The following is a 26,657-nucleotide window of genomic DNA, read 5'->3' as shown; positions in this document are numbered from 1 at the left end:
TCCGATTTCAAAATGGACTCTGAACCCATGAACACTCCCTCACTTTTTTAATTGTTTCTGTTTTTGCACTACTATTTTAAAATGTATTTATTTAATATACATATATATATATTTACTGTAATTCATTTATTTTTTCTCTATATTTGTCATGTATTGCTTTGGACTGCTGCTGCTGCTGTCACAATCTATGCCGGCCATATTAAACCTGATTCTAATTCTGAGTGAGGCAGGATAAGTTATTTCAGGGAATAAGGATATGGTGCAGATATTGAACAACTATTCAGGGATAGCAGAAAACTGCATGTCTAGAGTAAATGAGGAATGAGAAGTTAGTTTGTGAAAAAGAAATATTGGAGAAATAATTGGAACTGAATTACTCCCTGGATCTAATGATCAAAGGCTTTGAAAAGGGATGACTGCAAATATAGTGGACTCACTGGTTCTCATCTACCAAGACCCAACAGAACCTAGAATGGTTCCCCAAAAAATCACCAGCTAGCAAAGGGAGAGAGAAAATTAGGAACTACTGACCAGTTTATCCTGACATCAGTATTTGGGAAAATGTTGGAAGCTATTAAGGAAATAGCAAAAGGAACTTTAGAAAATAACAATTAGACTGCAGAGGGGACATTGGTTTCTGAAAGGGAAATCATTTTGGGCAAATCTGAAGGAATTTTTTGAGGGTGTGGCTAGTGCAGTAGGTATGGTTAAACTAGCTGATATGGTGTATTTGGACTTTCAGAAGCCTTTCAATAAAATGCCATGCAAGAGATTGCTGAACAAAATTTAAAAATGCAGGACTAGGTGACATACTGGGGTGGATTGAGGATCGGTCAAAATAACATTACAATTAATGGGCCTTTGTCAGGCTGAGAGGCTGTGACTTGCTTCAGTGTTCAGTATTATGGCCACATTTGTTCAGAATGCATTTCAAATGATATGAATGAGGAACCAAAAACAATATATCTTTGTTTTAAATAGCTTAGTTCTAATGAAACCGAGCTGGGGGGCAGAGCTTATGAGAAGGATGTAGGCTTCAAAAGATGTAAAAAGTCCATGTAAATTGTTAAAAATAAAGTGACAGAAAAAATACAAAGAGTATTTTTTTTTGTGTTTAAATGTTGAAAGACTGAAGTATGTTGCATTCAGGTGAACCTTGATTCACTTAACATGAATCGCTGATGGTTTGTTAGGTGCAGCAAGGAATTAGGAAGATAGATGGTAGATTTGCTATGATGGCAGGACAATGCGACTCCCCGTATAAAGAGATCTTATGACATTTATATGGTCAGTCCATACCTGGAATATTGGAAGACCTAAGTCAGTGCAGATCAGTAATAACATCTCTTGCTCACTGATCATCAATACAGGCAGACTTCACAGACGCATGCTTAGCCCACTTCTCTACTCTCTCTACACTCATCATGTGAAGCTAACCACAGCTCAAACGCCATTTATAAACTCACCAAAGACACGCTTTTGTTGGTGGAGTCTCAGACAGTGTTGAGAGTGCTTACAGGAGTGAGATAAATCTGCCTTTTGAGTGGTGTCTTCACACTCAGCATCAGCAAGACCAAGGTATTGATTGTGGATTTGAGGAAGGGAAAGTTAGGAGGACAAGCCCCAAGTCCTTATTGATGGGTCAGAGGTGGAAATGGTGAGCAACTTCAAGTTCCTAGTCATCAACATCATGTAAGAACCACACAGGGCCTAAAACATTAATGCAATCACAAAGAACGTCATCACAATGGATCTATTTCATCAGGAGTTTGGGGAAATTGTCACCAAAGATTCTTACATACTTCTATAGATGTGAAGAGCATTTTGAGTGGTTGTATCACAGCCTGATTTGGGGCTTCCAATGCACAGGATCGCAAAAGACTGGAAAGGGCTGTAGAGTCAGCCAGCTCCATCACAGACAAAATTCTCCCCAGTATTGAGGAGATCTTCAAGAGGTGTGCCTCAAAATCTGACATCCACCATTAAGCACCCTCACTCATCAGGGAGAAGACCCACATGCATACTTAATAGTCATAGTCATACTTTATTGATCCTGGGGGAAATTGGTTTTTGTTACAGTTGTACCATAAATAATTAAATAGTAATTTATTTATTAATTATTAATGAATCAGAGACAGCTTATTCCCACCCACCATCAGATTTCTGAACAGTTATGGAACCAATGAACAACCCATTATTCATTTTTGCACTATTTACTATTTTTTGTCATTTGTAGGTTTTTAGCTTTTGCACTGTACTGCTGCCACAAAGAAACAAGTTTCATGCCATACGATGAAGATAATAGATCTGATTCTGAGACTGATTTCTGCACTTAGATCTGGCCTTTCTGCCTTGGGGACAGGAGTGAAAGGAAGTTTCACCACACTGATTAGGGTTGTTCCATGAAGGATTGTGGTAGGAATGAGGGAAACAGTGGATGTGGCTGAAACAAACTGGGGGGAGCTTCTCTCTTCTATCAAGTTTAAGTCACGAGAGATCTGGTAAAGTGAAGTGGAGCATTTATAGCGCATGAGTAACATGGTTCAAATCACGAAGCAAACAGATACGAGCCCCTGATTAGTCTGAAATATGACATGAAATTTGTTGCTTTGACAGCAGTAAAGTGCAAAGAGATAAAAATCCCTTCCTCACTCGCAGACCCCAGTAAGTTTGGTTTGGCATAACTATAGGTTTTCACAAATAAATTGAAGTGAGGTGTTTTACGTTTAATGAAACCCCCAACACATTTTATTGAATTTCAAAATCTAAACACAAAAAATGCACTAAAATCCTTAACGTAACAACGTCAACACGTCAGACCAGCCTGTTAAAGTGAAACCCCATGTCACAACCACGGATTCAGCAGCGCAGCAGATATGGCAGTTGCACTCGTGAATATACACGTGTCAGCTAATTGCTATTTCATTGTGATGGCATTTAACTCCATTCTTTTCGTCATTGTGCTTGTCGAGACTTGAGCAAAGCACAGCAACATTTTGTGGCCTACTTGCATTCAGCCTTGCCTGAGAAAATTGGACTGTCGAGTCAACTGACTCTGAAGACTAGCGGTATTCATTTTATACTTAGTTATTCCTTTCAGCTGCTGTGTTGGCTTTGTTTTCCATTTGAGAGTTTTAGTTAATAGCCCTGTTTGGCCCAGTGGTTTATTGTTTTCGTTTCCCTCTAACTCTTTTTGAGTTAAAGTCTGTGATCCCGCTTCGATGTCTCCTGCTCTGCACTTGGGCCATATCCAAATTCAGTGACACTCCAACTCAGTGTCGGTGGTTGTGAATTATGTACATTTCTCCTAATTACGTTACCTTACACAGGTGCCTCCCCCAACCCTCCACAGAATTCACTAAAACTAGCATTGTGAACCTGTCTGGAGCTCGGACTAGCTGCCCTGCTCGGGTCCTGTGTCCCGAGGTGAAGGAGCCGCAGGTGCCTCTAGCTCGTCCAAAGGTGTGTAGACACTCTGATGGTCATGTTGTGACGCCAGGGGCATGGCAGTGGATTCCTCCCAGTCTTGGTGGGCCAGTCTAAGGATATGTACCAAAAAAACATTCAGGTTTACCCCTCTTATTTTTGATAAAAGTCTTTTCTCCCTGTTCCAAAATGCAGAACAGGCCATCATAAGGGGGCCCCAAGGGAATGTTGGTGTGCGTCATGGCGGACAAAAGGAAACGAGGCGGAATGTAGGACCACAGGGACCCAAGAGCATGGGAGGTAGGAACAGGTGAAAAGGAATTGAATTTACTGAGGAGGGTGGAACACTGTTGAGAGGCTAACCAGGTGGTTGTGGTGCCAGGAATGAAATCGCTTGGCTCTCGTAACGGCTGCCCGCATACTGACTCAGCTGTGCATGCCTGCAGGTCCTCTTTTGGAGCTGTTCTGAGCCCCAACAGGACCCACGAGAGAAGCTTCTGCCAACACGCATTGTCAGCGAAGCTCTCAGAGCAGCCTTTAAAGAGCGGCAAAACCGCTCACACAGGCCATTGGACTGTGGGTGATGCACTGCGATGTGATGTAGCCTAACACCGAGGTTATGGGCCATCGCTTGCACAAGGGGTTTGCGGTTAATGAACTCTGTGAAATGGCGACCATCTAGAAGAAAATGGCGGATGGCCAAGTAGAGAACAGGAAGCTCATGGTCAAACGTACTGCACTTCCTTTCAGGGGTGTGGAGGTGTGGAGGTGCTGGCTGAAGAAGATGAGTGGCTGCCACATGCCTCCGACCAACTGTTCATGAACAGCACCCACAGCAAAGTCTGAGGTATCGGTAGTAATGGCTATGGGTGCATTGGGGAGCAGGTGGGCCAGAAGGGTCACATTAGGAAGAGCTTGTTTGGTATCATCAAATGTCCGCTGATCAGTCAATCACCTGATTTGGGGTATTGTCTTTAAGCTCACTATACAGGGGGAGCGTAAGTTCAGCAGCTCGTGAAATGAAGTGGTGATAGAAATTTGCCATACCTAAAAACTCCTGTAGTTTTTTTAGTAGTGTGGGACAGTGGGAAACCCATAATTTTGATGGGAGAGGTTTCACACCGTCTGCGGGGATGCGACACCCAAAAAAGTTAATGGTTGACAACCCAAATTGGCAGTTAGCAGGATTAATAATCAACCCCTATCAGCTTTAGTGCTCGAAAAGTATGCAATGAGATATGTGTTCAGATTCAGTGCACTGGTGACAAGCATGTCATCCAGGTAAACAAAAAGAAAATCTAAGTCTTTCAAGATCAGCTGCTGTAAAGTCTGTGTTGCATTCTTCAGTCCAAACGACATGTGCAGAAACTCAGAAAGGCCAAACGGGGTTATCACAGCTGTTTTGGGAATGTCCTCTGAGCACACAGGCACCAGATGGCAGCCACTTACTAGATCGACTTTGGAAAAAAATTAACTTTCCGGTTAAACTTGTCGAAAAGTCTTATACGAACCAAGCGATGGCATCTTGCTCGCAAAACTCCAGTAGTTTTAAAGCAACTGCATTGGCCGACATATTCAATAACTCTGGAATCGTCCTCGAGCATTGGCGTCACCAGTGTAGGTTTTGCAAATATATTGAAGTGAGGCGTTTTATGTTTAATGAAACCCATAGCACATTTTATTGAACTCCAAAACCTAAGCACAAATAAAATGCGCTAATAATCCTTAAGTAACAACGTCAATGCGTCAGACCAGCCTCTTCAAGTGACGGTGGTTGTGAATTATGTACATTATCCTACAACATCTCCTCCACAATCAACATTAACACAGATGTACCACAAGGCTGTGTGTTTAGCAACCTGCTCAATCTGTGTCTTAGTTATGACTGTGAGGCTAAGCACAGCTCCATTTACGTTTGCTGACAGCACCACTGTCATTGGCTGAATCAATTGTGGTGATGAATCAGCATATAGGAGGGAGATTGAAAATCTAGCTAACTGGTGCCACACCAATGACCTCTAATTCAATGTCAGCCAGACTAAGGAGCTAATTATTGACTTCAGGAGGAGGAAACTAGAAGTCTATGGGCCAGTCTCCATCGTGGTATCAGAGATGGAGACGATCAGCAGCTTTAAATTCCTCAGATTTATCATTTCTGAGGATTGTCCTGGGTTCAGAATGTAAGGGCCATTATGAAACAAGCACATCAGCGCCTCTACTTTCTTAGAAGTTTGCAAATATTCAGCATGACATCTAAAACTTTGACAAATGTCTATAGATGTGTAGTGGAGAGTATATTGATTGGCTGCATCACAGCCTGGTGTGGGAATGCCAATGCCCTTGAAAGGAAAATCCTACAAAGTATGGTGTACATATATGGCTCAGTCCATCACGGGTAAAGCCCTCCCCACCATTGAGCACATCCACATGGAACGCTTCTGCAACAAAGCAGCATCCATCATCAAGGACCCACACCCCCAGGCCACGCTCTCCTCTCTCTGTTGCCATTAGGAAGATAGTTCAGGAGCCTCTGGACCCGTACCACCAGGTTTCGGATCAGTTATTACCTCTCAACCGTCAGGCTCTTAAACCAGAGAGGATAACTTCTCTCGCCCCATCACTGAACTGTTTCCACATCTTATAGACTCACTTTCAAGGACTCTTCATTTCATGTTCTTGATATTCATTGCTTATTTATTACTATTACTTGTTATTATTATTTGTTTAGTATTTGCACAGCTTGTTGCCTTTTGCACATTGGTTGTTTGACCTTCCTGTTGGTTGCAGTCTTTCATTGAATCTATTGTGGTTCTTGTATTTATTGTCAATGCCCTCAAGAAATGAATCTCAGGGTTGTATATGGTGACATATATGTACTCTGAAATAAATTTGCTTTGATTTTTGAAATTTGAACTAAGTTTATTATCAAAGTACATATATGTTGCCATATACAATGTTGAGATTCATTTTCCAGCAGGCATTTATATGAAAACAAAGAAATACAATTGAATTTTTTAAATCTATACATAAACAAAGAATGAAAATGTGCAAAAAAAAAAGACAAACTGTGCAAATAGAAAAACATAATACTGAGAATATGAGTTATAGAGTCCTCAAAAGTGAGTCTGTAGGTTGTGGAATCAGTTGAGGGTTGAGGAGAGTGAAGTTGTCCATGCTGGTTCAGGAGTCTGATGGTTGTAGAGTAATAACTCTTCCTGAACCTGGAGGTGTGGGACCTAAGGCTTCTGTACCTCTTACCCGATGAAAGCAGTGAGAAGACAGCATGACCTGCATAGTGGGGTCCTTTTGAATGGCAGTGCTCATTGTAAATACCCTCAATGCTGTGGAAACATTTACCTCTGATGGACTAGGCTGTGTTCACTATACTCTGTAGACCTTTCTATTCCTGGCCATTCGTGTTTCCATACCAGGTTGTGTTTCAACCAGTTAGGATATTCCCCACTGTGTATCAAGAGAAGTTTGTCAAAGTTTTAGGTGGCAGGCCAAATCTGCACAGACTATTATGAAAGTAGAGGTGCTGTTGTGCCTTTGTTCCAGGACAGATACTCTTATATGGTAACACCAAGAAATTTAAAGTTACTGACCGTCTCCACCTCTGTTCCCCTAATGAGCACCGGATCATGGACCTTCTGCTTCTTCCTCCTGAAGTCAATAATCAGCTCATTGGTTTTGTTCACATTCAATTAGAGTTTGTCACAGTGACACCATTCAACTACATTTTTATTTCCCTCCTTTATGCCCATTTGTCACCACATTTGATTTGGCAAATAACAGTGGTGCTGTTAGCAAATATAAATACGGCTTTGGAGCTGTACTTAGCCACATAATCAAGTGTAAAGCAAGTAGAGCAGAGAGAGAAGCACACAAACTTAACACAGCTAAATGTGATTATAGCATAATCATACAGATGAATAACTGTTTTAGTGGCTCCCTGAACACTTGGAAGCCATCGTCTGTTACACACAAGAGCTGCTTCATCTAACTTCAGATTTCTTCCCAGAACCAGACCCAATGGCAGTGACCAATTTCTTCTCTTTTTTTGAAGAAGCCAAGTAATCAAATCAAGTCATTATGAATTCATCATGAATCCACATTCAAATTCATCGTTGGTGCCAATCTCCTTAACATGAACAACTTTTAGGAAATGGACTCCCCAGCTCTGATCATGTCATAGTTTATAGAAATTTCACTGCCATCTTTCTCAAAGGTACTTTCTGATGATCACTTATTGTACCATACAAGCGTTGGTCTTTTTGAAAAATCAGGCAACAAAGAAGAAGCAGCAACACACACAAAATGCTGGAGGAGCTCGGCAGGCCAGGCAGCATCTATGGAAAAGAGTAAACAGTCAACGTTTCAGGCCGAGACCCTTCATCAGGACTCGGAAAAGAGGATGAGAAGTCAGAGTAAGAAGGTGGGGGGAGGGGAGTAAGAAGTACAAGGTGAAGAGTCAGAGGGCTGGGGAGATCACAGAGGGGGAACAGTGAGGGAGACTATCACAGAACTCCCGTCGAAAGGAAAATTTGAACTTCTTCAGGGTAGGCATCCCTTGAAGAGATTTTGCAATGTAGTGCAAAGAAAAAGATCAAGATTGGCATATAAATCCTCATTTACTTTAATCACATATAACCACTTAAAATGATTGCACATCAAGTTTTTTTGAAGGAGAATAATTCCAGTCTTGGAATTTGAATACAAATAAAGATTCCTCATGAAATACATTAATAAGAGATTATTGTTTGGAATTGGATTTTAATAAAAGGATAAAAAATATTTTTTTTGCATTCAAGTTAAACCTTTGAAGGTTTGATCTTGACCTAAAGCATTGATAATTCCTTCCCACCTCCATCTCCATCCCCAAAAAGATGCTATTAAACCTGCCGAGTTCCACCAACTGATTCCAGCATTTGCTGTATTTTGTGTCTCTCCTTTTTTGAAAACATAACTTAGTGCTTACCAGATTTTGTCCCATCTCTCATGCTTTTGAACCCAATCTGTGGTGGGTAACAAACAGAAAAGGGAAAATTAGACTGCTTGAATTACTCCTAACATTAGCTCTAATTGCTGCTGATACCCTTTGCAAAACTATCAAATTTTCAAAGGCTTTTGAAATGCTGAACTCAAGTTACCCCCAGAATATTTCTTTTTAAATTTATGCCTTTAAAGCACTTTGCTTACAGCAAGTCTTGCCTATAAAATTGGTTGGTCCCAAATCCGTATAATGAACATAACAAGTTTCAACCGACTGCATCTGTTTCAGTAAGTTCTTTAAGTGAAACTATTTCTTTTAAATTGACACCCAGAGCAGGTTTTTTAAACATTAAAATATACTTGATTTACTGTGAAATTGGTTTATGCCCAGTAACAAATTTAATAAAACAATCAGTTCAGATTTTTACTCATTTTCAGTATTTAAAATTCAGTTATTTACAGTTGATGGACTTAACATTCCTATTAAAAATACAAATCATATGTGGTTAATCCATTTTGGCTATTTTAACAAAAATGCATAAGACTACAACTTGCAAATGTACAAATACATATTGACTAAAGCAAGAAAAAATTAAGTTCTATTACTTTATCAACACACATCAAAGTTGCTGGTGAACGCAGCAGGCCAAGCAGCATCTATAGGAAGAGGCGCAGTTGACGTTTCAGGCCGAGACCCTTCGTCAGGACTAACTGAAGGAAGAGTGAGTAAGGGATTTGAAAGCTGGAGGGGGAGGGGGAGATGCAAAATGATAGGAGAAGACAGGAGGGGGAGGGATAGAGCCGAGAGCTGGACAGGTGATAGGTAAAAGGGGATACGAGAGGATCATGGGACAGGAGGTCCAGGAAGAAAGACGGGGGGGGGGTGACCCAGAGGATGGGCAAGAGGTATATTCAGAGGGACAGAGGGAGAAAAAGGAGAGTGAGAGAAAGAATGTGTGCATAAAAATGAGTAACAGATGGGGTACGAGGGGGAGGTGGGGCCTAGCGGAAGTTAGAGAAGTCAATGTTCATGCCATCAGGTTGGAGGCTACCCAGACGGAATATAAGGTGTTGTTCCTCCAACCTGAGTGTGGCTTCATCTTTACAGTAGAGGAGGCCGTGGATAGATGTCAGAATGGGAATGGGATGTGGAATTAAAATGTGTGGCCACTGGGAGATCCTGCTTTCTCTGGCGGACAGAGCGTAGATGTTCAGCAAAGCGGTCTCCCAGTCTGCGTCGGGTCTCACCAATATATAAATGGCCACATCGGGAGCACCGGACGCAGTATATCACCCCAGTCGACTCACAGGTGAAATGATGCCTCACCTGGAAGGACTGTTTGGGGCCCTGAATGGTGGTAAGGGAGGAAGTGTAAGGGCATGTGTAGCACTTGTTCCGCTTACACGGATAAGTGCAAGGAGGGAGATCAGTGGGGAGGGATGGGGGGGACGAATGGACAAGGGAGTTGTGTAGGGAGCGATCCCTGCGGAATGCAGAGAGAGGGGGGAGGGAAAGATGTGTTGATCTGCCACCTGTCTTCAGGAGCTTTGGCCTGCTTATGATGAGACTCCCTCGAGGTGGTGGGCCAGCAGTGCTAAAGCACCACCTCCCACTGGTGGGCTTAAAAACCTGGCATCTGCCTCTATCAGAGTTGTTGGTCGCTTCCGTCCAACAGATAATCTACTCTTCAGCTGTCTATGCAACTACTGAAGGGCTTGCAAAGATGTATACACTGTCCGACTATCTGCCCCTCTGGACATACTTGGTCCACACCCATGCTGATCCTTTCTCTGCTGCCTCAGCTACAGCCCTGCTAGTTGATTGATCTCTCTTCTAGTGAAGCCAAGGTCACGCAGCCACTTCTGGAAAGTGAACACAATAAACCCATGGCAGCCTACTTCAAATGGATAGCATGAGACCTTCCATCCTCTGTCTCTGCACTCTGATCTTAATTCTGCATGCTTGATTAACTTGCACTCATGGGCTTCATCGATGTTGCAACCTTGGTAACCAGTAGATTACTGATATCTGTGAATGAATATTGCTATTATAAAGGGAACTTAAGCAATTCAGTGAAGGACTTGGTCAGAGAATTTATAAATTTATTTGCATCACCACCTATTGAGGAGAATGAATAACAACATCATCACTGAAAATTTAATAAGCATCCTGAAAGTTACAGTACAAAGTTCTTACCTGGGTACGTTGGTTTCCAATTTAGTCACAGGCCTGTCTAGCGTTCAGACTGGCTCAAATAGCCCTAATCACTTTCCACTGGGAAAAAGTTATTTTTAGATGCAGAGCATTAAAAGAACACAAACAAAATATTCTTGGCCAACAGATCTAATCTGTAACATTAGTCAATCCAGCATGGATCACCAACAAATACCTTGAGGGCCTGCCAAGCTTTTTAATTTAGACTGTTTGTTAAAATTAGATTCATTTATTGTCTTATACACCAGGGTACAATTTAATTCTTACTTGCATGAAGCTCACAGAGGAAACAGTATGCATAGTAATCACAAATACAACACTAAACACAGAGAATAGTACAAAACACTGGGATGCCACAAAGAGAGAAAGCACAATCGGAAATAAAGGTTAAAATATGACAGTGAACAAGCCTTGTACAAGGAAAGACCGATTCGTAACATCTAACAGCACAACACAGGAACAGGTCTGTCAGCCTATGATGATGTGCCAAACTAATTATGCTAATGATGCCTAATTAAACTAATTCCTTTTGCTTGCGATGATCCATGTCCCTCTGTTCTCTACATCCTTGCGTGTCTATCTGAGAGCCTCTTAAAGGCCTTTACCATATCAGCCTCCACCACCCCTGACAGTACAACAGCATCAGAATCAAGTTTAGTATCACTGACATGGTGTGAAATGTGTCATTCTGCAGCAGCATTACAGTGTATTCCAGCCCCCATCACTCCCTCTGTAAATAAAACTGGTCCATCATCAACTCTGGACTTGCTCCTTCTCACCTAAAATGCACACAGTCTGTTGTTAAGACATTTCAACCCTGGAATAAATAAACTGGCTGTCTACTTACACTTATCTATGCCACTCATAATCTTATACACTTCTATCAGGTCTCCCCTCAGCCTCTGCTGGCTCCAAAGAAACTGACACTAGTTTATCCAACTTGTCTTTACACTGTAATTTCTCCTCTAATCTATTCAGCATCCTGGTAAACCACTTCTGCACCCTCTTCAAAGCCTCTACATCCTTCCTATAAAAGGGTGACCAGAACTGAATCCAATCAGTATCTTGACTATGAAAGGTAAGCATGCCATATTTCTTCTCTACATACATCATACTGTAATCGCAAAATTTATAAAGAAAATACATTTGGACTAAATTCATACCTAAGGTCCAGGGGAGGAAGAAGCCCAAGACCAAATGAACAGAAGGCTGTAGACATGGGTAGATGGGTATCAGAAATGGTGGGGCCAGGGGTGGATCAACTCCTTCAGTAGATGGAGTAGACCAGGATTCAGTAAAGGACTGGGCTGGACGTTGGTCACAAGATAGATTGCCAAACTGGATGGGAGAGTGGAGATAATTCAGTGGTTAGTAGTCATAAGATAGGTTACAGTAGACACAGAAAAGATTGGAAAGAGAATGGGGAAGGGAGTTATTGGTAAAGAGGATGCTGGCAGAAAGGTAGGGTCAAGTAGCTTTTGTGGCTCATTGACTGCAAGTTCATTAGGCCAGCATAATTTTCAATCTAATTTTCATTAGGCCAGCCTAATATGCAATCTAATTTTACATGTCAGTTTTAACTGAAACATGGAAAACCTACAACACAATACAGGCCCTTTGGCCCACAATGCTGTGCCGAACATGTACTTACTTTAGAAATTACCTAGGCTTACCCATAGCCCTCTATTTTTCTAAGTTCCATGCACCCATCCAGGAATCTCTTAAAAGACCCTATCATATCCGCTTCCACCACTGTCCTCGGCAGCCCATTCCATACATTCACCACTCTCTGCATAAAAAACTTACCCCTGACATCTCCTCTGTACCTACTTCCTAGCACCTTAAACCTGTGTCCTCTCGTGTTAGCCATTTCAGCCCTGGGAAAAAGCCACTGACTATCCACATGATCAATGCCTCTCATCATCTTATATACCTCTATCAGGTCACCTCTCATCCTCTGCCACTCCAAGAACAAAATTCCGTGTTCACTCAACCTATTCTCATAAGGTATGCTCCCCAAGCCAGGCAACATCCTTGTAAATCTCCTCTGAACTCTTTCTATAGTTTCCTCATCCTTCCTATAGTGAGGCGACCAGAACTGAGCACAGTACTCCAAGTGGGGTCTGATCTGACCAGGGTCCTATACAGCTATAACATTACCTCTCAGCTCTTAAACTCAGTCCCATGGTTGATGAAGGCCAATACACTATATGCCTTCTTAACCACAGAGTCAACCTGCGCAGGAGCTTTAGTGTCCTATGGACTCAGACCCTTAGATCCCTCTGATCCTCCAGACCACCAAGAGACTTACCATTAATACTATATTCTGCCATCATATTTGACTGACCAAAATGAACCACCTCACCCTTATCTGGGTTGGTCCATCTGTCACTTCTCAGCCCAGTTTTGCATCCTATCGATGTCCCCTCCACACTATCCACAACACCCCCAACTTTTGTGTCATCAGCAAATTTACTAACCCATCCCTCCACTCCCTCATCCAGGTCATTTATAAAAATCACAAAGAGAAGGGGTCCCAGAACAGATCCCTGATGCACATCACTGGTCACCGACCACCATGCAGAATATGACCCAGCTACAACCACTCTTTGTTTTCTGTGAGCAAGCCATTCTTGATTCACAAAGCAAGGTCCCCTTGGATCCCATGCCTCCTTTCTTTCTCAATAAGCCTTGCATGGGGTACCTTATCAAATGCCTTGTTGAAATCCATATACACTATATCTACTGCTCTACCTTCATTAATGTGTTTAGTCACATCCTCAAAAAATTAAATCAGCCTCATAAGGCATGACCTGCCTTTAACAAAGCTATGCTGACTATTCCTAATCATATGATGTGTCTCAAACTTATAATATAGTAAGCTTGGAAATTAATTGCTAATGTTAATTGGATCATCAGACTGCTGTGCATTGGAACCATAATATTGGCATTCTACTGAGGGCCAGATCAAAGGTATTCAAGTCTGGGAACCAAGTAAAATACAAGAGGACCAGTTACAATCTCAGAAAAACAATCTCACATGCAAAGTGGCAAACTTCAGTTCAGATTGGCAACAACATCTCTTCCACAGTCTCCATCAGCACGGCTGCAACACAAGGTTGTGTGCTTCGCCCTTTGATCCCTTTGCTCTGCTCACTTTATATTTATGACTGTAAGGCTAAGCACAACACCACCGTCATCGGTCAAATCAAAGGTGGTGATGAATTAGCAAATAGGAAGGAAATTGAAAATCTGGCTGAGTGGTGCCACAACAACAAACTCTTACTCAGTGTCAGTAAACCAAGGAGCTGATTATTGACTTTAGGAGGAGGCAGCCAGAGATCCATGAGCCAGTTCTTATCAGGAGATCAGAGATGGAGAGGGTCAGCATCTTTAAATTCCTTGGTGCTATCATTCCGGAGGCTCTGTCCTGAGTAGCGGCATGTAAGTGCCATTATGAAGAAAGCACGTCAGCACCTCCACTTTCTTAGACGTTTGCGAAGATTTGGCATGACTTCTAAAACTTTGCCAAACTTCTATAGACGTGTAGTGGAGAGTATATTGTCTGTTGGATCATGGCCTGGTATGGAAACACCAATGCCCTTGAACAGAAAATCCGACAAAAAGTAGTGCGTACGGCCTAGACCAATGGGTAAAGACCGACCCCCCCCCCCACTAGTGAGCACATGTACATGAAAGCAGTGTCCATCATCAAGGACTCCCAGCATCCAGACCATGCTCTCTTCTCGCTGCTGAAAGGCGGCACAGGAGCCTCAGGACTCACACCACCAGTGTGGCACAGATGAGATGGCCCAAAGAGCCTGCTTCTGTGCTATAGTGCTCCATGACTCTCAAATAATATCTGATTTGGTCCACTTAACTTTAAACCGCTAATTCCAGATTTTCTGATTAATTTTAGTACTAAATTGCATCGCATTGCTGGTTCTTGGTTCTATTTATAGGCTAGACAGTACTTCTAGGACCAGAACAAACCATTAGACGCATATACAAGAGAAAATCTGCGGATGCTGGAAATCCAAACAGCGCAAACAAAATGCTGGAGGAACTCAGCAGGCCGGTTAGCATCTATGGAAAACAGTATAGCCGATGTTTCAGGCTGAGACCCTTCATCAGGGCTGGAGAAAAAAAGATGAGGAGTCGGACTTGGAGGGTGGGTGGAGGGGAGAAAGAAACACAAGGTGATAGGTGAAACCAGGAGTGGGGAGAGGGATGAAGTAAAGAGCTGGGGAGTTGATTGGTGAAAGAGATACTGGGCTGGATTAGAGGCATATTCTGATTTAAGTGAAGCATGCTTTTATCTGTGTCAACAGATAAAACCCTGTGCAATTGGCAAAAATGTCTTCTAGGGTTTGCAAGTACAATGTTTAAGCAGCACTGATGGATAGAATTAGATGTAAATGCAGTCATTAAGACAGGATAGAAGGATACGATTTCCGCAGTTTAGCAGATTAAGGAGTCGTAAACTCAATTGGGATCAAATAGAGAGCAGAATTTGTGAAATGGAAGTGTTCTCACTTGAAAATAAATTATTGTGCTTGCAATTCTGAACAGATTAGATAGAGCAGACCATGACAAGTTATTTCACCTTGTTCAGTGGAGTAGAACATGAAGACACAGCCCATACCTGAAGGGATAAACTAATTTGCAGAGAACTTTGAAAGGAATTTTAACTGCAGGGATGGATTGGGTAAATTGGAGTAAGATAAATGATGGTTCATTCAACTTTGAACATATAAGTCCATAAGATAGGAGCAGAATTAGGCCATTCAGCCCATTTGAATCTGCTCCGCCATTCAATCATGACTGATTGTTTTTTCAACTACATTTTGCCAGAGCTCTTAACCCCTTTACCAATCAAGAACTCGCTGCCTTAAATATACCCAATGATTTGGCCTTCACTGCCCTCTATGGCAATGAATTCCACACAATCATCACCCTCCGGCTGAAGTAATTCTTTCTCAGCTCTGTTTTAAGGGAATGTCCCTTTATTCTGAGGCTGTGCCCTCAGATCCTAGACTCTTCATTTGGTGGAAACATCCTCTTCATGTCCACTCTATCCAGGCCTTCCAACATTCGATAGTTTCAATGAGATCCCCTCATATCCTTCTGAATTCCATTTAGAACAGGTCGAGAGACATCAAACACTCTTCATATGTTAAGCCTTTCCATTCCTGGGATCGTTCTTGTGAACCTCCTTTGGATCATCTACGGAGCCCACACACCTTACTTTAGATAAAGGGTCCAAAATTGTTCACAATATTCCAAATATAGTCTGCTTAACACTCTAAAAAGTTACAGCGGTATGTCATTGCTTTTATGTTCTTTAGAAGCGTTTGCAATTCAGTGTCTAATTGAGCACAACTACATGAAATGCTGACACGGGAAAGCAGCACCTATCATCAGGGACCCCCACCTCCCAGGACATGCGGTCTTCTCTCTGCTGCCATCAGGAAAAAGGTACAGGAGTCTCAGGACTCACACCACCAGGTTCAGGAATAGTTATTATCCCTCAGCAATCAGGGTCTTGAACCAAAAGGGATAACTTCCTTCAAAGTTACTTGCCCTATCATTGAAATGTTCCTACAATCAATGAGTTCATTTTCAAGGGCTGTTCATCTCATGTTCTCAATATTTATTGCTTGCTCATTTTATATTAATATTTCTTCTTTTTGTATTTGCACAGTTTGTTGTCTTCTGCACTCTGCTTGAACACTGTAGCTGGGTGGTCTTTCACTGGTTCTGTTATGGTTATTATTCCATACACTTATTGAGTATGATGACCAGAAAAATGATTCTCACGGCTATATATGGTGACATCTACGTGCTTAGATAATAAAATTTACTTTGAACTTTGAATGTGTTCTCAAGAAGTGTCCTAATTCCCTCCTCAACTCCTATTTGTTGTGACCAAATAGAAGTCAGATTTGTTCTATCTTAATGAGGAAATGGTAAACCTGAGCTTCCTTGGGAGATGAAGGTAACAGAGGGAGTTGATGGATTTAAATATGAATTCAAAAATCTTCTTTCAGAAAATAATATTTAGATAAAGAGTATGTGAGCAATTTGGCATTTGAGAAGAGCAGGTGACATGAGCCTGCGGTTCACACTATAAGATTTCTTTGCCTCATGACTGGATCACTTGTAAATGAATTGACAGACATTAATTCACTTGGTTAGTCTTCCACTATATTAGCTTTGAATCCTATGGCTAACTCAAAGGTAGAAGAACCAGGTGAACCTTCTCATGTTTTTGTCCAGATTTTTTTTATATTTTGATGTACTGTGACTATACAGCTATAAAATAAATTCCTGATTCCCCAAATTAGAATTCTTAAAATATGACTTCACACATGTGTATCCTTGTTTCACATCTGAAGCCACGTGAAATTGTCTTTAGAATAGGTTTCTCATTTTTCAAAGTTATACTCCTTGGCTTTAATGCATGCAAGAAACCTCTTTGCATTTACTTGAGGATATACTCAGTGGCCATTTTATTAGGTACACCTTTGCACCTGCTCATCAATACCTAATCAACCAATCTTGTGATGGAAACTCAATCCATAAAAGCATGCAGGCATAGTCAAGAGGCTCAGTTTTTGTTCAGACCAAACATCAGAATGAGGAAAAAATGTGATCTAAGTGACTTTGATCATGGAATGTGTGTTGGTCCCAGACAAAGTGCTTTTAGTATCTCAGAAGCTGCTGATCTCCTGGGATTTTCACACACAAGAGTCTCTAGAGTTTACAGATAATGGTACAGGATACAGGAAACATCCAGTGAGCAGCACTTTGATGGGCAAACACACCTTGTTCATCAGAGAGGTCAGGAGAAAAAGGCCAGACTGGTTCAAGCTGACAGGAAGGCAACAGAAACTCAAATAACCACACGACACAACATTGCTATGCAGAAGACTATCTCCGAACACTCATAGTAATCTTGAAGTGGATGGACTACAGCATCAGAAGACCACAAACCAGAAGTACCTAATAAAGTGGCCACTGAGTGTACACACAAATTGCAGGCTGCAATGGTGGCAGCTTTATTGTCTCCCTGCCTGAAAATCAGCTAAACACAATGTTACCTCAAGAGAATTTTAAAACTGATTACGTTTTGTACTTGTCAGCCTTTTTCAAAGTCAATTAATTAATTGGGTAGATTCTGTTAGCTTGAATAAATTTAAAAGAAAAACACCAGATGTTTCTTGAGATTAATATGGCTACCTTCAAGCAAATTCCTTATTTAATCAATGTATTGGAGTATACAGTAAAATTACTTAGAGAATGAGAGGATTTCTCTATTTCAACCACTTTATTATTACAATTTTTCATTTATACAGGAAATCTTGTACTCTAGAGAGCATGATGCAATGGATAGTTTAAAAAGAGTGAAATAGAAGTATTGATCAGAGAAAGAATTTATCTTTGCCTCAGGCTTCAAGACTGGAAAACAAAATAGAACTGCTTACATAATATTCAATATCTAACTCACAGCTTTTTAATTCCACCAAATGATTAGAGCTGATGGTGCAACATTCAGAACTAGTTCAATTAAAGCTCCTCTAAGTGATGTGGTTTTACAAGAAGCAAAACACTTTGGAGCTAAAAACCTGAAACAAAAAGCATTTTAAAAAAGCAGCAGATTAGATAAGAATTCTAAAAATGAGATGGTTTTACTTCCAGACTCTGGTTCCTAAGGAAGAGTTTCATACTTGAAATAAGGAGAATTTGTTTCCAATGATAAGATGTTGGTAACTAGACGGAATAGAACGAAGGTTACTTAAAACAAAAATGAGATGAGATGAAAACTGTGGAATAGTTATAAAATATATTCCAAAGTGGGAAGGGGCAAAGGAGTAAAAGGATAAAAGGATAAGGTAGAATGTGCCAAATGGAATTCTTCTCTTCGACAGCCTTCCACATATACAACTTCTACAACAGATTTATATTTCTACACAGATATTGCCTGATATCAGTTTGCTTACTTTTTATATTTCCTTTCCAAATAAAGTTTGTTTGAAATTTGCAAAATACCACATAACGTATAACAAACAACTGTTATGAATTACTTCTCCTTAGTAAGAGCGACTACGTTCATTTCTGCCCTTACACTTTCAAGTTCCAGGCAGGCTGCTAGTGTCTTGTACAATGAAGACTGATAGAAAATGCTCAGTTTCTTGTTCCCCATTACTACCTCTCCAGCATCATTTTCCAACAATCCAATGTCCACCCTTGCTTTTTGTCTCTTTTTTTAGACTTTATCTGAAATAGGCCTTTGGTATACTCTTGTATATTATTGCCCAGCTTACCTTTATATCCCTTCTTTTCTCTCCTTATTGCTTTTTTAGTTGCCTTCTGTTGCTTTTTAAAAGCTTCCCAATCCTCCAGCTTTCCACTAATTTTTCCTATATTGCATGCCCTCTCTTTTCCTTCACGCTGTCGTTGACTTCCCTTGCCTGCTATGGTTGCCTCATCTCCCAGTAGGATGCTTCAACTCTCAGAAACTTCAGCCTTGACTGCTCTACCATCATCCCTTCAAATCAGCTTTGACCACCTCCTCTCTCCTGTTTCTGTAGTCACCTTTACTCAATTCTGATACCTATTCATCTGATTTTAGCTGTTCTCTCTCAAACTGCAGAGTGAATTCTATCATATTATGATCACTGCCTCCTAAGGGTTAGTTTGCCTTAAGCTCCCTAATTAAATCTGGTTCATTATACAACACCTCATCCAGAATTGCCTTTTCCCTGGTGAGCTTGACCACAGGCCGCTCTAAAAAACTGTCTTGTAGGCAAACTGACTTTCCGAATCTATATACATCTTGAAGTTCCCCATCACCGTCACTGCCTTCTCTATCTCCTTTTGTCAATTGTACCCCACATTCCAGCTACTATTCAAAGGCTTGTATATAACTCACATCTGGGTCTTTTTACCCTTGCAGTTTCTTAATTCTACTCACAAGGATTCTATATCTTCCGATTCTATGTCAATTCTTTCCAAGAATTTGATTTGATTTAATTTTTCACCGACAAAGCCAAACCTCCCCCCCCCACCTGTTTTTTCTATACAATGTCTGTCCTTGGATGTTAAAATCACAGCTGTGATCTTCTCTCAATGATGACCCTGCAATGTCCACATCAAAAATATTAGATTGATTTTTATAGCAACATCATTATAACCATAATATCTTTACGACCATAATTTGCCATAATATTTTCATGGCAAATCCAGTTTAGTAAACAATGGTTTAAATAATATCTGGTTATAATTATATAAGTGAGATACAGCTGGAAATACACTGATAAAGACAAGTTATAAGATTTATCTGTCCAGATTTCACCAGATTCTCATAACATATCTATACTCAGGTAAAACCATGTGACAAGCATGCCAGCAATTTATTTGGCATTGGTAGTTCTGCTCAAATACTTTATATAAAGTTTTCTTCTGCACATTATTTCCGTGAGCTTACATGATTTTATATTGAATGGTTGAAGTAAAGCTATAAAGATGAAGCTCTGATGAATAAAAATATTAAAAGCAGCAGATATGGAATGCAGACTTTTGTTTACTTATATAAAATGACTAATTGTCTAAATAAACTCTTCTTTTTCATATTATCACAATAAATAATATAAGAAACGAATGAAAAATAATGCCAACCATGTCTCAGTTAAGTAAATAAATAACTAAATGGAAATAATAAACTTATAGCATTTACCGAGTTAAAACAGTATTCTACACAACAGTAAAATTAATCAGCTTTGAATAACCTCCACTAATTTACCTTTTTGCCTTGGGATCCTCCCATGCCTTGGAGTTATTTTTGCTTCTACCTTGGTACTAAACCTTCCATCAAAAGATTTATTCATCAGTTTCTTTTATACTTATCCAGTATTTAGCTGTCCATGATCTGGTAAACAACCTTGACTAGAGAAGGCAAAAAAAAAGTTTTATCTATAAACAATTACTTGTATGAAAACTGTTTCTTCATCCAATGCAGAGTAGGTTTGTATGTTATGTCTGAAGCCTAACTTCGATATGGGTCAGCGGGTCCCTCAGTATGATCAACATGTATTGCTAGACAGTGTGCATTGACTGTAATCGCATTAGCTCAGCCACATCATTTCAGTACATCTGTTCTATTCAGTGGATGCACAAACACACTGGGATTATGTTAATTGTCCATGACAGGACAAGTCATCACCATGGTGCACAGAAATCATCAACTGCAAGACTCTCATAAGCCATACACCAATTCATAGTGTTTCAGGATAAAACTATACAAATATTTATTCATTGGACACCCAGTAATAACCTCACGGAAATCTACATTTTTCTCTTTTTCACTCCCAAGATATTTATGTTATAACTAATTAATTCCATAAATGAAAAGATGGAAGATGTCAGAAATATAAAAGCAATGTGATCTTGTTAGTAGCACAGGTTTGCAGATTAAAGTTAACTGATGCATATAATTTAACTAAAAGATTGAACATCTGATAAATTAGCAAAGTAAACAAAAATGTTTCAATTCACTCATTGAATAATTACAAATATGAATATGAAATTAAAGGGAACAGTCTTTTTGAGAACCAGATAACAAGGCAATATTTATATTTATGAACTTAAAATAACGAAGAAAAGAATAGGGTTGATAGAACAATCGTGTTTCCAGGAAGTAGGGTATCAAGTATGAAGTACAATTGATTAAATATGAGGAATTTCAAACAAAGGTCAGAAAAGCTTCTTTGTACAGAGAGTTTTGAGACTATAGATTTCACGGTCAAACAGAAGGGGAACAGCTGCAGGAATTATGGGTAATTATGAGGAAGCAATACGATCTCCACAGGGGAAGCTTGAACTGTCATCAAGGGTCAGAGAATTTTCCCCCCTTAAGTAGGATTTAGAGAAACAATTAATAATGGATGTCTGTCTCAGCTACTCAGGCCAGGTTAAATGTGTGCTCTGTCGGAACAGAAGTGATTGTTGGTCATTTTGCCCAAAGAATAAGGTTAAAATGATCTCTTAACTACAGCATTTAGATGCACCACAAGTTGAGAGTGAGGGAAATATTTTTCAAGGCGATACGACAGGAAGTCGGTCTCCATTTTCAGCCACTTGTAAAATTTGGGTTGAGAGTTCCTTTGCTCACATCCATAACCACAAATGTCATTTGAAATGAGTCACTTCATAATTAAGTAGGCTTGCCCCTCGTCTCCTGGCAGAGCCACTGCAGGGCTGTGAGCTGGGATTACATGAGCAGTTTATATAAGCTGCTTTGTGCCAGGATGGTCAGCCTTTTAATACGGTTAGTGACAATCAGCTGGTTCAATTGCAGCACTAAATCAGAAGAACGGAAATCAAATGAAATAAAATTAACAGCTGATTATTTTCTGCAGGTAGCAGAATTTTGATGGAGAGAAATGGTGCCCAGAGCACAATAAAACCTGACTGTCTGGGTAGGCCCATTGTCTCTGTCTGCTTCTGCCCCACTGAATTCATGTCCTCAGATCTCAAATCCACTCGATCCCCCTTGGTTCAGTCCCTTCCCACCTACATCCATGACACTTCTCAAGCTCTCAATATCCTTACTAACTTTCAATTCCCTGGCCCTGTCTGCCTCATTTTCACCCGTACACTTCTATCCCCCATCAAGAAGGTCTGAAAGCCCTCTGCTTCTTTCTCAATTCAAAGACCAACCCGTTCCCCTCCACCATCAGTCTCCTCTGTTTGGGAGAACTGGTCCTCAGCCTCAACAATTTCTCTTTTGGCACCACTCACTTTCTCCAGACTCGAGGGGTAGCCACGGGAACCCACGCGGGCTCCAGCTATGCCCGTCTTTTTGTTGGTTACACATAACAGTCCATGTTCCAAGCCTTCCTCTGTAATGCTCCCCTGTTCTTCCTCCGCTACATTAACAACTGCATTGCTGGTGCTTCATGCACCCATGCTGGACTCCTCAATTTTATCAACTTTGCCTCCAACTTCCACCCTGCCCTTAAATCCACTTGGTCCATTTCTGCCACCTCCTTCCCATTTCTTGATCTTGCATTTTCCTTCTCTGGGGAGAAACTGTCAACCAACATCTTTTATAAACCTGAAGGCTCTCATGGTTATCTTGACTATACCTCTTCCCACCCTGTCTCCTGTAAAAATGTTATTCCCTTTTCTCAGTTCCTTCATCTCCACTGCATCTATCCTCAGGCTGAAGATTTTCTTTCCAGGATATCAGAGATGATCTCCTTCATCAAAGAATGGGGTTTCTCTTCCTTCACCGTTGATGCTGACCTCACCCACATCTCCATTTCCCGAACATCCACACTCACCCTATCTTCCCGCCGCCTTAACAGTGATAGAGTTCCTCTTGTCTTTACCTACCACCCCATGAGTTTCCACATCCAACACATCATTCTCTGCAACTTCCACCATCGCCAAAGAGATCCTACCACCAAACATATACTTACATCCTCAATTCTCCATTTGCCACAGGGATTGCTCCCTCCGTGATTCCTTTGTCCATTTGTCTCTCCCCACTAATCTCCCTCCTGGCACTTATCCCAACAAGCAGCTAAAGTGCTACACCTTCCCATTCACCTCCACTCAGGGCCCCAAACAGTTCTTCCAGGTGAGGCAATACCTCATCTGCAAATTTGCTGGGGTTGTCTATTGTGCCCAGTGCTCCCAATGCAGCCTCCTCTACATTGGTGAGACCCATCGTAAATTGAGGGACTGCTTTGTTGAGCACCTCCGCTCCATCCACCAAAAGTGGAACTTCCCAGTGGCCAAACATTCCCATTCCGGCATATCAGTCCATGGCCTCCTCTTGTGCCATCCTTAGGGTGCAAGAGCAGCACCTTATATTCCATTTGGTTTCCAACTTGATGGCATGAATATCAATTTCTCATTCTGCTAAGTTTTTTCTTTTCCTCTCCCCCTTCTTCTGTTCCATATTCTGGCCTCTTACCTCTTCTCACCTGCCCCTGGGTCCCCTCCTCCTTCCTACTCTCCTCTCCTATCACATTCCTCCCTGTACCTTTCCTACCCACCTGGCTTCACACATCACTTAGCTATCCTCCTTCCCCTCTCCCCATCTTTTTATTCTGGCATCTTCCCCCTTTCTTTCCAGTCCTGAAGAAGGACCTCAGCCTGAAACATCAACTATAGATGCTGCCTGCCCTGCTGAGTTCCTCCAGCATCTTATGTGCGTTGCTTCAGATTTCCAGCATTTGCAGAATTTCTCATGTTTACAAAAATAAATATTGCTTTTTTTTACTTTTTATAAAACAGGTACATAGTTACTAAGAATTAACTCAAGGCTGTGAAATCAGAGAACAGCAGAACAATTAATATTAAACATGAGCAAAATGATTCACTGATTTATACATACAGTTACACTTCACAGCATAGATTGAAGTTATCCATCCTCCTGTACTTGTCCCAGAGCTTTGTTTTAGCCATGTAGTTCATTCAGCTCTATCTGCTTCCTCTTTTCCAGCAATTCCTTTCAATTTTTCTGTTTCATTCTTTTTATTTCACATGTGGGCTTACAATGCAAATATATTGTTCATTACTAATTATCCTCGAAAAGGTGAGTCAATTTCCTCAGCTCCTGCTATTGTTCTGATCATGGTAGTCACTCTGGGGTTGCTGTTGGGTTGGTGAGCACCTGGCTTTATCCCATCAACAAAATATGTAACACACACAAAATGCTGGTGAATGCAGCAGGCCAGGCAGCATCTTCTGGAAGAGGTACAGTTTCAGGCCGAGACCCTTCGTCAGGACTAACTGAAAGAAGAGATAGTAAGAGAGTTGAAAGTGGGAGGGGGAGATCCAAAATGATAGGAGAAGACAGGAGGGGGAGTGACGGAGCTAAGAGCTGGAAAGTTGATTGGCAAAAGGGATATGAGGCTGGAGAAGGGAGAAGATCATGGGACGGGAAGCCTAGGGGAGGGGAGCCCAGAGGAAGATGGAGAGCAGGCAAGGAGTTATAGTGAGAGGGACAGAGGGAGAAAAGAGAAAGAGAGAGAAAAGGGAAAAAAATAAATAAAGAAGGAATGAGGTAAGAAGGGGAGGACAGGCATTAACCGAAGCTAGATAAGTCAATGTTCATGCCATCAGGTTGGAGGCTACCCAGATGGATTAAAAGGTGTTATTCCTCCAACCTGAGTGTGGCTTCATCTTTACAGTAGAGGAGGCCATGGATAGACATATCAGAATGGGAATGGGACGTGAAATTAAAATGTGTGGCCACTGGGAGATCCTGCTTTCACTGGCAGACAGAGTGTAGGTGTTCAGCGAAATGTTCTCCCAGCCTGTACAAAATATGTGATTTGTTCTACTCAGCCAAAATTGTTGATACAGAAATTGAATAACCTGACTCCATGCCCTGATTTCTGTGATACCCCATTATTCTGCCAGCCTAAGAGAGACTCCCTTATACTCACTGTTTTCTGTCTGTTAGACAATTCTCAATCCATGCAGTAGATCACATCCAACCCATGCATTATCCTTATAGAAGAGCCTTTTTCATGGGATCTTATCAAGAATCTATATACACATCTACTGGTTTCCTCTTATCTATTCTACTTGTACCATCCTCAAATAACTTACTAGATTAACCAAAGATAGCTTCCCTTTCATAATTCTATGCTGCTCAATCTAATAATCTTTTCCAGAAGTTAACACAAGAAATAGGAGCAGGAGTAGGCCATCTGGCCCATCGAGCTTGCTCTGCCATTCAATAAGATCCTGGCTGATCTGGCCATAGACTCATCTCCACCTACCTTCCTTTTCCTCATAACCCTTAAATTCCCTACTGTGCAAAAATCTATCCAACCTTGTTTTAAATATACTAACTGAGGTAGCCTCCATTGCTGCATTGGGCAGAGAATTCCACATAATCACTACTCTTTGGGTAAAGCAGTTTCTCTTCATCTCCATCCTAAATCTACTCTCCCTGAATCTTATGTCCCCCAGTTCTAGTCTCACCTACCAGTGGAATCAACTTTCCTGCCCTTACCTTATCTATCCCTTTCATAATCTTATATGTTTCTATAAGATCTCCTCTCATTCTTCTGAATTCCAGTGAGTACAGTCCCAGGTGACTCAATCTCTCCTCACAGTCTAACCCCTTCATCTCTGGAATCAACCTGGTGAACCTCCTCTGCACTGCCTCCAAAGCCAGTATATCCTTTCTCAAGTGAGGAGACCAGAACTGCACGTAGTACACCAGGTGTAGCCTCACCAGTACCCTGTACAGTTGCAGCATAACCTCTCTGCTCTTAAATTTAATTCGTTTAGCAATGAAGGCCAACATTCCATTTGCCTTGATAGCCTGCTGCACCTGCAAACCAACCTTTTGAGATTCATGCACAAGCACTCCCAAGTCCTTCTGCACAAAAGCATGTTGCAATTTTTACCATTTAAATAATAATCTGCACTTTCATTTTTCCTTTCAAATTGGACGACCTGGCATTTACCAACATTGTACTCCATCTCCCAGAAACCTTGTCCACTCACTTAACCTATCTATATCTCTCTGCAGACTCTCCATATCTTCTGCACATTTTGCCTTTCCCACTCAATTTATTAAGTGCTTATACATTTACCAGAATCAAAACAGAACAAAGCAAAAGACACAAATAGAAAACAGAACAGACGTTAAGGAATGGATCGGAACTAGGACATTTGGCTTATGTGTCTGTTTCATCATTCAATCTACGGCTAACTTTTTATCAACCCCATTCACCCACTTTCTCTCCATAACCTTCAACATCCCATATATCAAGGAACTATCAATCTCTGCCTCAAATACTCGACAACACTCCACAGCAACAATTCCACAGATTCATCGCACTCTTACTGAAGAAACTGTGCATCTCATTTTTAAAGAGACATCCCATTCTGTTGTGTTTAAAAGTTTTTGCAACTCCTCCATTGAACCTGGTTCAGTATTTTAATTATCTCTAAAAGACAAGCGCAATCCTTCGCAGAATAAGCGAGC

The 26,657-nt window shown here is 41.0% G+C and overlaps 1 protein-coding gene across 3 annotated transcripts in view; it reads right to left on the bottom strand.

Moving 5' to 3' along the window:
* The window catches only part of LOC134355933 (protein FAM107B-like), a 53,337-nt gene extending 32,794 nt beyond the window's left edge, over positions 1-20,543 (bottom strand). The window contains exons 1-2 of one of the 3 annotated variants that reach the window (XM_063066469.1): positions 20,439-20,543; positions 8,405-8,441 (exon numbers count right to left, since the gene is read on the bottom strand). In XM_063066469.1, the coding sequence (XP_062922539.1) occupies positions 8,405-8,441; positions 20,439-20,462 (61 nt within the window). In that variant the 5' untranslated portion in view covers positions 20,463-20,543. Of the gene's footprint in view, positions 1-8,404; positions 8,442-10,615; positions 10,727-20,438 lie in introns of those variants that run through there. The other 2 variants (XM_063066467.1, XM_063066468.1) reach the window with 2 other exon arrangements.
* Positions 20,544-26,657: the final 6,114 nt, after the last annotated feature.

Source organism: Mobula hypostoma, chromosome 13 (assembly GCF_963921235.1).
Source record: "Mobula hypostoma chromosome 13, sMobHyp1.1, whole genome shotgun sequence".
Classification (NCBI taxonomy): Eukaryota; Metazoa; Chordata; class Chondrichthyes; order Myliobatiformes; family Myliobatidae; genus Mobula; species Mobula hypostoma.
This window is presented reverse-complemented; position numbering and strand designations above follow the sequence as displayed.